This window comes from Aptenodytes patagonicus, chromosome 3, assembly GCF_965638725.1.
Source record: "Aptenodytes patagonicus chromosome 3, bAptPat1.pri.cur, whole genome shotgun sequence".
Classification (NCBI taxonomy): Eukaryota; Metazoa; Chordata; class Aves; order Sphenisciformes; family Spheniscidae; genus Aptenodytes; species Aptenodytes patagonicus.
Window position 1 is genome coordinate 57,965,328 of NC_134951.1, and position 12,414 is coordinate 57,977,741.

The 12,414-nt window shown below is 39.0% G+C and overlaps 1 protein-coding gene across 1 annotated transcript in view; it reads right to left on the minus strand.

Moving 5' to 3' along the window:
* ROS1 (ROS proto-oncogene 1, receptor tyrosine kinase) overlaps positions 1-12,414 on the minus strand; it is a 77,597-nt gene that overhangs the window by 63,805 nt on the left and 1,378 nt on the right. Inside the window, exons 2-10 of the mRNA XM_076333476.1 lie at positions 11,731-11,784; positions 9,982-10,041; positions 9,269-9,295; positions 6,343-6,403; positions 5,514-5,662; positions 4,204-4,342; positions 3,524-3,725; positions 2,775-2,851; positions 299-421 (exon numbers count right to left, since the gene is read on the minus strand). Of these exons, the coding sequence (XP_076189591.1) occupies positions 299-421; positions 2,775-2,851; positions 3,524-3,725; positions 4,204-4,342; positions 5,514-5,662; positions 6,343-6,403; positions 9,269-9,295; positions 9,982-10,041; positions 11,731-11,784 (892 nt within the window). The remainder of the gene's footprint in view (positions 1-298; positions 422-2,774; positions 2,852-3,523; positions 3,726-4,203; positions 4,343-5,513; positions 5,663-6,342; positions 6,404-9,268; positions 9,296-9,981; positions 10,042-11,730; positions 11,785-12,414) is intronic.

Sequence of the window (12,414 nt, forward strand, 5' to 3'; positions counted from 1 at the left end):
CATCTGCTTTGGCTTCATCTTACCTCAATTTAGATACCTACTATGTAAAAGTTCAGCTCTGAAGTAGCTGTCTAGATTCAGTGAAGAAAAGGTTGCACTGGGGAGAACAATTCACCTCTTCCCAGTGCCTGTCATTTCAAATAGGTCACATCATGTCCTGAAAGTTTGTATTTCTCCCCATTGACTATAAAAAGAGGCTAGATACTGTCTCAGGCTAGATGAGGTGCATGCTGTTCTTGGTGAACACAGAGGTCTAAGTCGTACCTGAGAGAAAAGGAGAGAGCTGATCTGATTTTACCTGTAATGTTGTGGTGTATAATACCATTTTGCAGGCACTGGGCAGCTTCGAGGAAATGTTCTGTGTCTCTCTTCCTTAAAGACTGGTTTCTGGATAGGAAGAGCCATGTTGCTTTTTCGTTAACTAACAAACAGAGAAATTCAGAACTAAGATAGATGACTGCAGCACAGAGAAGAATGTTGCTAACTCAGATACATCATTAATAGACATGCATATACGGATGCACACACATATGTACATGTACGAATATATTCTTACACTAGCAATGACAGACTAAAACTTAAATGCTTTTAGTGTTGAAAGTGGATGGAGTTATTCACCATTACAGTGCCTTCTGGCTTCTCACCCAAGGTGAGAATGCACCATGTGAATTTCACACCATCTTTTCCTGTAACAGTAGTGAGTCCCTAAGGAGGGAAAGTAAGCTGGAGCAAATGAGGCCCTACGGATTCCTGAGGAAACGAAGGCACTAAGACATCGACTCCGAGATCTAGCAGAACCAGAACCCCCCTGGGCCTCTTTGAAAAGCCCAGTCAAACTAGAATATTATCCCACAGAGCTGGGGAAGAGCAAGGCAAGTATGTTTATTTCATGTATTTCAACATGCTGACCAGTGATTTTTTCAAGGAACAAGTAGTTTTCACAGATAAATGTGATAATGGGATAATATGATCTGCTTCAAAGTTGATAAATTTAATTTATTTTTTTTAAATAAAATCACAGATTTTAAAGTCAAGAAAGAGAGCTTTGGTCACATAAGCTGACTTCATGCTTATACAGGCCCAAGTAACTTACATCAAAACCTCTGCAGCAAATCCATACCTTCTGTCTGGTCTATGCATAGCTCTAGGAAAGATAGCTCGTCTTGCTTCTGAATCTCAGGTCCCTGAAAATCTAGCACATCCCCTGCTAAATTGATTCCCAAGGTAGTTACCTTCATTTTAAAAAGTGGTGCACTATTTTGAGTCTGAATTTGGCTAATTTCAGTTTCCAAACAAGCCTTCCCTTTTTTTTCCCCTCTAGTTTAAACAGTTGTCTGATATCAGATATCATTTCCTCATATGGGTATCACAAGACTATGATTGAATGCTGTCTTAATTTATTCCCGGATAATCTGTACAGATGGAGCTGCATGTATTTCTCACATGATGCACCGCGAGTCGTTTCGATAATGATGTCCCCAGAGCAGAGTACAAGAGTGGCCAATATCACTTCCTTATCTCTTTTCCAGTGACATTTCTTGCAATCTAGCCCAGAGATCAGATTCTTTCCCTGACACTTCTCAGGACTCAGATCTACACAGCTCAGTACCTGGTGCAGTAACACCATTTCTGAACATGATACATGAGGAAGGGTTGCTCCTGTTCACGTTAGCACAGAGAGAAAGCGCGTGCCAGGGCAATTCAGGGGGAATCAGCTGAAGTTTTACATGGTGACTAGTAGGGGAGGTGGGATGGTTCCCCATCCCCAGAAAGTGCTTTTTTTGGGGGGTAGGGTTGGTTGTTTGTTTTCTACCTTAAATTAATTGGTTGGTAATTGGCTTCATTTAATGAACACAGTCAGATGTACCAGTCTGGACATTTCACAACTGGCACAAAAGTTTATGGCTCAGGGTCAGCCAACCCTAGAGCAAAGCTCTGCAGAGTCTCCAGATAAGGACATATCAGTGTGTCTGAGCTACTACAAAAAAAGTCATACTTTAAAAAGCACTAGAGAAGCTCTAAGTTCAATTTCTCTAACCAATAGCAGAAGACTGGCGATTCAGAGACAGACTTAAAATGTTTGCTAGAGTTGAAGAGTTTCCAGGTGTTTGACAATTGGATTTCTTCAGAAGGGGAGAGTCTTTTGTTTTCTTTTCTAAAAATACATTTTGGTAACATTGATTTCATTCTCACTTGTGCTCTATCTCAACCTGTACCTTTCTCTGGCAATTAATTAATATTATGCAATTCTTTGAGTGATACATATAGTGTATCATTACATTCATTATTAATTAGTTAATATAGTAAAATAAATACAGTCATGAAAGAACAACAAAAATTGATATGATTTCACATATTTGGCATGAGATAACTGAGGATGTTTTGACAAAAGAGTTTCATGTTAAGTATTTAATATTATTAGAAGAAATACATGTATTTGTCAGCTATTAAAATCTCATCTAGAAAATGGAAGCATGTCCCCTCAGTCGCTGCCTCGGACCACTGAGGTGTTTTTCACCTGTAATACAAGTCAGGCCAAATTTGTTTGGGCCTACCAGCATCTCAGGTTATTACCATGCTGTGTAGCCCAGTAATGTCTACAGCTAAAGAACAGGACTCTCTCTGATATGCTATTGACTCCTCAGTGCGCAACTCCTTGTCATGCACTGTTTACAATCTAAATATTATTCTCTTCTGCCAGGTACACAGCAGCCCAGTGAACGTGACTTTGTCCCCAGGAACAGAAAGCAATGAGGACTCTGCTACTCTTGTACCTTTGGATTCTGGGGTTGTGATGTTGGCTTCGGCAGGGGGTCCAGCACCAACCTCATTAACCGCCACAATACTGAACCTACGGTAAACCAGAGACAGGTTTTGGTTTGCAGGTTTCTTTTGAAAGATTGCCTGAGAACCATTTTATCAAGTAGGGCAGCTGGTACAGAAGTGCTTGACTTTTGGAAAACGCCCATTTGAATATAATGCTCTGGGAAATTTATAATAAAAATAAAACCAACCAGAATCTGAATTCCCCAAAGGTGGGACAACAACAGAATCTTCTAAATTAAAATTCAAAACGGGGTTTCAGGCTCAGAAGAGCAACTCAATTTCATTTGAAAGGAAGATCTGTATTTACCAGTGCAAGCAGAATGCAGGCCTTTGTGTTTAATAAAAATGAAGGAATTTTTCCAGGTGCTTAAAGGACTAAAGAGGACTGCTCTATCATTCCCTGAATATACTGAAAACATGCCACACAAGCTTAAAAAAATGAAAAACAGCAGCTAAGAAAATGCAGCCTGCTGGTCCTATAGCAAATTGCTTTTCCTTCCTCCCCATCTGACTTCTACATAAGGAGCCAACTCATCTGGAGTAACTCCGTTATCTCAAAGAAGGTACCCTTGCTTTCAGCAAGAGCATAACTAAACAGCATAATTGTGCAGAAGTGGTATTTAGTCATACCCTGTACTATCTGGGCAAGAAGTGCTACAGCACACTTGACCATGTTGGTTATCTTTTCTTTTCGTACCTGTAAGTGTTGTTTGGGAAGGTGGAGTAGAACTGAAAGCTATGCCCTCTTGAGGCTCTCAACAGTTCGTGATTCTCACTGGTCAGGAGCAAGTTATATCCAACAATCAATCCATTCGGAAAAAGTGGTGGAGACCAACTAACTTCAACAGTGTTTGGACTTGAACTCTGAATATCTTTAATGACAGGAGCTGTCGCAGGAGCTCAAAGAGACAGAAATAACTGACACTGGGATGGCATTTAAGACTTTTTTTTTTTTTTAGGTACATTTTTAGGTTTCATACCTGTTAATTCATTTATACTAATAAATATGATTAGGGACAGCATAAAATTTCAGCAGCAGTTAACTTTTATTAGTGTCCAGGAAAATGTGTGTGTATTTCAGTCAAAAAGTTAACATGCATAATTATGCACAAAAGTATCAATGTGCCCTCACAATTTGGACCATGTACTTTCCTGTGCACGTTTTTAAAACTAAAAGCAGGAAGCAGCCCTGAATCTTTTAGTTCAAACAAAAAGAGCCTGTAGTATTTTAGTTTGGTCTTCTGCAGCTACCCAACAGACAACATACACATTATTCTGAAGATCAAGCATCAATGTTTTCTGTGAAAGAAACAACAAGGAAACCTAAATGTTTCTGATACGGTCCTGAAAGATGCAATTAATAGTGCAATTCATTACCTCCAAAAGCATGTGTCCGGTAACTGGGACTAGATGGAGAAAGGAGCTGCAGCTGAGATGTAATGATCCAAACTACTCGAAACACGTATTCTGTGAAGGCTTGAAGGTCTTTGACTGTGTATGAAGTTTCAGATACTACCTAGATTAATGCACAGACACAATCGTTTTTTTTCTTCCTCCATCTGCAGCTACTATGTAGGGTGTTATCAAGGCAAAAGAGGTCTCATACAACAATATATGTATTTCAAGATACAAAAGTGCAGCATCCTAAGTTTAAATAAGAGGAAAATCTTTGAGTTATTTTCAGCATAGATTTTGATTTTCCATCCTTTCAGAACTTTTTATCTTCTCTTTTCTTCAGAACACGCTACCAAATCTAAACAATGAGTGGGTGGACGGAAGGATGGATGAAATATAATAGTAAATTTGAAGAATAAGGTAAAAAACCTAAAATAATAACATATTACGGGCAATGTATTTTAAACTGTTGATACATATACTACAGGCTTAAGATCCAAAGGCTCCTAGTCACCCTAAAATATTTACAGTCTGAAGTAATTGTTCTCCATTATTTCACCAATGATTAATTCAGCAGAACTTCCTGCTTAGCAAATTATCTTTACCTTTGATTTGTAGCACCAGCTTGCCATGCTCTGTAATTTGGCCCAATAGAGATGATGGCAAGATAACAAGTGTACAGTTGATGCAAAAGAACATAATAAGAGAATAACCGTACTGAGTCTGAACAAAGGTCTACCTAGCCACGTATTGCATCTTTGAAAAGAACCAAAAAAATTTCTCTAGGGAAAGGTATATAAAAAAAGAAAGCCTACAGTGATATTTCTCCTGAATACTCTCAGTCTTGGTATTTTATAAGCATGGCTCAACATGAAACAATGGCAATGTTTGCATTTAGTAGAACTCAATTTTTTCTTCCATTAATTTGTCCAGTCACTTTTCAAACCCCATTTAGTAATTTCAGTAATTTTAATATTTAGGAGTTTAAATTTAGTAATTTAACATCCACATGTACCAGGAAGCAGCTGAATATTTTAACTATACATTCTGCGAGGAAATACCTTCATTTGCTAGTTTTGAACCTGCTACCTGTTAGTTTCCATCAAGGTCCCTAGTTTCTATGTTGGAGGAAACAGGGAATAATTGTCTACATCTCATCTTCTCCATGCTACTCACGATTTTGCAAACCTCTTTTGTGCCCCTGACATATTATCCAATATTTTTCTAAAATAAAATGAAGAGCAGAGAAGAACCTACTTCCTTGCAAAGTAAAAGGAAGTGTCCTTGTTTACCTCTGTGTACCTCCAGTCTCCAGGGAGCTGATTGAACTTCCACTGGATAACATATTTCACCCCAGAGATGTTAGCTGGCTTCCACCCTAATGTGACACTGTGGCTTCCAATGGTAGATGCAAATGGTGCTCTAGGCTTGTTCAAGTAGTCTGAGGGGAAAATACAATACAACGGTAAGAAAAATCCTTTCATGGCAATCTCTGGGTCTTAAGGATAAAAGCCTATTACCCCACACACCTGAAAGCTGTGAAGCCAACAAAAACACACAAAAGAATATACTGAAAATGTTGCTGAATAAATCACATGACATTGTAAAGACAGTTTGATAAGTAAGCCTGAACTGGGCCAAGCTCAAAGTGAGCAAATGTGACTACAACTCTATGCTTGTGTAAATGCACTTTTAATTACAGGTACTTAGTAAAATTTTGCTGAATAGAAACCTAGAGAAGGTATGGGAGACTTCTGAAGAGATTTTCAAGGGGCCTATTTCAATAGCACCATATTGGCCCAATTGTCCCCACATAAGTTGCAGGAGCTTTTGGCAATGATTTCAAGGTAGCAGACAGGTCAAGGATGGGTGCTCAACAAAGTATCATCTTAAACAGTTGAGATTCATTCAAAAAGTCTCATGTCCATGAAAGGGAGGGGAAAAAAGTTTTACTATAAGACAGAGTTAACTTCACTGTATTTGTTAAAAGAAAAAAGAAGAGTGGTAATTTTCTGATGAATCCTATTTTTTCAAAGAAATCCAGATAATAGAACAAGACTGTAATCTTAAAACTGAATTGATCAGACTGCAAATCGGACACAGGACTCTATTCAGACTTACTCTGTGCTTCAACTCCATATGCATCCTCTGCACGGCTACAGCCAAACTTACAGGAAACTGTCTGTGTAGGGTACAGAACTCACTGGTTAGTTTTGTGTAAAGGCAAAATTTTGTAAAGGCAAATTGCCGCCTAGAATTATGCAGACACATTTTAAATACATACAAATCCTGTGGACATTTTGAATACATTCAAACCCTGTGGAAATCATTACATTCATTCTAAAAAATAGCAGTACCACAAACTCACTCCAAAGAGCTTCCCGGGAGCCTTTCCATCAATTCACTGGGCACTGAATTAGGGTTTTCCTCCTTACACACAGTCCCTTTGTGGAAAGCACAAATATGGGGCTACATTAAAGTTGGAAATAGACTTCAGTGACAACCGTGGAGTTAGGAAGTAATAGTTTTTAACTTGTTAATGATATGTTCCACATGTTGGATTTCACCCTTTCTCGCTTCATGTATTTCCTATGAATGAGGCACATTCTTACAAATGTACTTCCAGTGAATTTTCAAAATAGTTTAAATTAGTAATTTGTAACAGCAGCTATGCCTAATTCACACTTCCTTGTTAGTAGTTACTCCTTCTGGTACAGTCATGTCTACAAGCTGCAAACACAACAAATACCTCAGAGCAGTGAGTTCTCCACATTCACATTCTAAGAACAGAAAACTCCTAAAGTTTTCAGTTTAGGTAGGGAACATATAGTGTTACCCTACTTTATAGGTAGAGAACTTGAGAAGAGGTAGTAACATTTTCCAGATGGATCTCAGTAGCTTAAAAATTATATGCAAGACTGAGTCTCCTGGAAAGCCAAAACTTTTAAGAAGTGATGGTTTGAGCTTTTCTAGACAGGCATTTTACTTGGGCACATTTTATTCTGCAAGTTCATTCAGCCTATAAAACCTTGAAGCTTGCTTCATACAGCAGCCACCTTTCAAGTGATAATTAACCTTTAGATCATTCAGAAGCAATTCATATGTTAAGTGAGCAAATTTTTTTAATTGCTCTTCCTATGATTCTAGGATATACACTTCTGGCACCCTACAGAAACTGATAAGGCATGTTATTTCAGACAACACAGTTGCAGCTGAGACGGATTTAAAAACTTGCTTTGCAGTATATTCCTATATACATTACCTCACATCTAGGCATTCAGTGCCAAGTGCAAGCACTTAAAAAGTTTTTTCCAATGTTTTTGTATTCAGAGAAATAAAATACTTCCAATGGATTATCATGACTGTTAGCAGGCAAAGATCCGGGTATTAGCAGACATCAGTTATCAACTGTACACTGGAGCTTTCGTTTACAACCAAGATTTGTTTAGTTTGTAGGGGATAGTGTCCCCAGATTACATGCTGATTCATAGTGCCTTCTGCTTCATTTAACACAGACATTTCTGACCATTTGGTTTTTGTCGTGTTTTTCTTTCTTCTTTTGATCTTTGTCTGAACCATAAATCCAATTTTTCTTGAGGTAAGAGGATTACTAAAGCTCCTAGCCTTAGAAATTTTGAGGGAAATTTGCCATCTGCTCTGCCTGAAAACAAGAAATCTTCATATATTTTCCATATATGCCCCCGTATGAGCCAGATTCTGCTGCCCTTTCCTGTGAATACTCCCACCAAATTCAGTGGTACTCCCCTGTTCATAGGTGCAGACGTAATATCTAACAGGAGCAATACTACCAGATTTCAGTCCCAAGGTGTAGTCACACGACAGAGGTGAGCCAAAGCCAAAGGAAACGTCCCACTCTTACTCCCACTCCTTTCCCCTGCAGACTGCAACAACCTGATCCTCTGCATGCAGTGACCTGGTGCTCGCCTGACCATGTGGGGAGTCAAGTCAGCCAGCTGATCCAGCAGAAAGATAATCCCGCAAAAGCCCTTGCAGAGTTGGTGAATTTAACTGGCATATTGTGTGGCCAGACAAGAAAAGAAGAACCGCATAAAGCAACAACAACAAAAAAAACCCACACTAATTCTGTGTTTCTACAAAAGTAAGCTGGTTATTTCTTGGACTGTTCCTACACTCCAAAACCACCATTTAGTGTATTTGTAAACCTTTGTCATGGTCACAATTTCACAGATTAAAAAGCATTAAAAAAATAGATCTTTTCAATCAAATTTCCAGCTTGCCAATGGGTTTGTGTTCTACTCAGGATTCCCTCCAACTCCTCCATTGCCTGCTTGAAGTGTGTTGCCCCCATCAGGGTACAGCCTTCATACTGAGGTCTCAACAGTCCCAAACACAATCCTGCAATCGTCTCATCTCCATCCCATCCTACACTTTATGTTCATGCTAAAATGGCCCCAGAAAGGCACCATCTCTTTAGCAGAACTTTGTTGCCTCATGCTTATCACTGTAAACGCCAGTCCATCTGCAGCACAGACCAGGCACTCCCCATTTGAGATCTCTTTCTAAAGGGCAACACGTTGCCCCTTACTGAATTGCATTTTACTTCATTTGGACTTTCTACTCAGTCAAGAGTGTGTTTTGTCTTCTAGCTCCCACTCCTTATTTCCACTTCTCGCCAAGCTGGTGTCATACCAGCCTTAATAAGCATTCTCTCTGGATCATCTTTGATGGCATTAATTAAAAACTGGATAGAGCAAGACTCCCGTGAGAGCCTAGAACATATTTTAAATAGGTCTGTATTGCGTTCCATACTGGTGTGATTAGTCTGCTTTCTTTAAAGCAATATTCTTTGCTACACAGCAGTTTTTAATGTAAACATGTCCTTAGCCACCATGCTGGAAAGAAAGGATTCAGGTACTTAACTCATTCTTCAGCCTTAGGGAGCAGAAAACAATTAGACCTGGACTGATAAGTTTCTCTACTTACGTTGTATTTCTTAGCACTATGTGGACATAGTAATCACTGAAATCGTGAATTTTTTTTATTGATCTGATTGCATTTAACCTACCTCACATGCTCTGGTGTATGTCTTGTTCTGCCAAGAAGCAAATTAATAAAATGTGGCATTAGCATAAATATAATCACAGAGTATTTCAAACAGATAATATCAATTAATTAGAAGTTTCTTACAGTGAAAGTACACTACAAAACCTTATCACTGGCAAATACTGAAAGAAGGAAAACCCACACTTGAAAAACCAGAAAGTCAACATTAAAATGATGCCAAGGATGAATGAGCTTCAGGTGTTCAAGAGGTCCAGAAAAAAGAGCAGTTTAAAAACTATCGTGGCAGTTGTCCCAGACCAATGCTAATTCTCATCCATCTGGTTTAGTAAAAGCAACAAATCAGTCTAGTAAAGACTATGTGCTTCATTTACATCTGCATATAACTCTGAGACAGGCCCCAGTAGAGTAAAACCCTGAAAAGCACTAGTTCTTTCTCACTGCCTGAAAATCCGGGTGTGGTTGAGCTTAATGAACTGTAAAGTGTCCCCACATTTTGATGAATGCAATGAAAACTTTTTATATTACCGGTAACTCCCATAGCAAGAATTATTATCTTCCCAAAAGAGAATTTATAAACGTACTGAGAGAAAATATGGACATTACATCTTTTCATAGAAACACTGCTCTGGTTAGGTTTTCCACATCTGCCATTGGATAAGGTACTTGGTGGACTGCAGACAAGTGCTATAGAGCCAAGGCTAAGGCAATACTCACACATTTCAGTGGGCAATTGATTTGCACCGTTGTATTCCAAAATTGACATCCCTGTGTGCACTGCAAAGACAGACAGTGGCTTTAAAAAGGACTTTGAAAGCGTATTTTTAAAGAGAAGGGATACTCCAGTGCTAAGGGTGAGGACAATAGTTCAATTTCCAGCTACAGTAAAACATTCTGTATGACCAAGTCACTTAGCTCCTTTGTGCCCTGGTTCCTTAACAATAAAATAGGCATTTACAGCACTTAAGCTCTGTAACAAAAATATTAAGTATACCAAAGATTATAGGTACTCAGATATGACAGTAAGGGAGTTATGTTGTATAGTGCCCCTCACAATGTAAAATCAAGTATAGAGCAGAAGAAAAAGTAAATCATTCTTAGAGATTGGTTTGTGCAAAACAGTAGATGTTCAACTCCCTGTTCAGCTCTGGTAAAGACTTTGACACCCTCACGTGTACTGAGAGCACTAAAAGGACTGCAGGACACCTGAGCAGACTGCGACTATCACCTGGGGGAGTGTTCAGCTTTACATAGGCCTTGGGAAAGGGCTGCGGGGCAGCAGGAGCCCTGGCTAAGACAGTCCACGTTCAGTCTTGCTCTGGGAAGGAGTCACCCAGCCAGACATGATGTGTGTGGCCAGTGCTCCCTCTCTCCCAGCTTTATTTTACCACTTGTTCTCTGCGGAGAAGTAACAGATATGCAGTATGCAGCACGGCCAAGCACAGTGGAAAGGTGTTCAACACAAGCACCCCGCTCTCACACAGGCAAGGCATCGGCTTTAAAACCATGAGTTTTCAAAGATGTGGTAAATATTATGTGGTTTGGATTTGATGTTGGACCTTTCCTGTTTATTCTGTCCCATCCACTTCTTAGTGGTTATGTACATGTTTCTTTTTAAAGGGAAGCTGGAAGGGAACAACTTTGGAAGCAGGAGACTCTGATATCAAGCATTGCAAAGCCTCATGAAAAAAATAGTAAGACTTGATAACACTGAGCAAAGATACACAGTAACCTAAATAGGCGAGTCAACCTTGCTATGTATTGTCATGACAACACAGCCTTTTATGGTCCCAGCATCATAAATGACCCAGCCTCGCTAGACACCAGGTGCTGAGGGGCTGCTTCCCACTAGTCTCTGTGGAAAATATCAATGACTGAATTCTCCACCGCTCTTCAAAGAATATGTATAACTGCCAGCTTGAATTGCATTTGAAATCTGAACTAGGAGAACATCAGCTAAAGTCCTCACGAGAATGTTGCTATGGAAAGCTCATGTTAAGATGAAGAGCCCCCCATGATAGACACAACCATTTGAAGTCCTACAGAACTCTAAATTTTCAACAATTGTCATTTTAAGTTTTCTCCCATCAAATCACTGAGAAAACAAAATAAATTACTTAACTGTACAAAGGTAGCTGAATAGAACGGTCTTAATGGTTTGCATTTTGGAGGGAACATTAGTTTTGGCTCATTTTCTCAAAAATGAGTGATTATGAAATTTGTAGATCACAAATGTGAACATGACTCATAGGAGAGATCCACACCCCTTACACATTTCTTTAAACAAAAAAAGTATTTGTCTTTAATAATTTGAGCCAAATCTAAGCACACAACCTACTGACTTAAGCCAGACAGGCAACTGTGCACATTTACGTGAAGTCTTTAACAATATGATCATTGCACCCATTTTGTTCAAATAGCAGTAAAATAAAATGTCAGTAATTAATGAAGTAAACCATTACTCACTGCTCCAGTGATGTCACTAACATTGCAAAGGTTAGTAATTCCAAGTTCTCCTTCCTATAAGAGAAATACATACATTTTTACAAAGAGACAAAATGTTTCCCCAAAATTCTTTTATTAAAATACATTAAAGCATTAGTTTCTTGTAAAACAAATTTTCTTTGACTAATGTTTCCTCATTTGAAGAAATTTATTGTTGACACACCAGTAGCTTCTCACTTGAGACTAATTTCAGAGTACCATCAAACAAAGACATTGGCAGAATCAGTTGGTGTTAATTAAATTATCTCAGGTAGAAATTTGGCTCTCATCTCCTGATTCTGGTTCACTGAGTCAATAACAAATGCTTCATAAATATGTTGGGTATAAATGACGAAGCCAAGTGGCTTTGACCTCTTGGGTGCAGAAAGACCTTCCTTCAAGCTAAATGCCTTTTGTCTGGCTTCCTTTTGAAGGGGTTTTACGCAGCCATATGGTGACCACCCTTCCTCTCCTGCCAAAAGTGCTCTTGAGCTAAGGTGCCTGTTTTTTCACATCATTCGAAGTGTGCAAAACCAGTCACCGCCTGTGAAGTGCAAATGATTTGAGGATGTATCTAACAAGCTTGGAGAAGCTGAGTGTTAGGTCTTAAGTTTTATCCTGCAAACAGGTAAGAGCACCCTTAATAAAACAACTCTCGGGAATAAA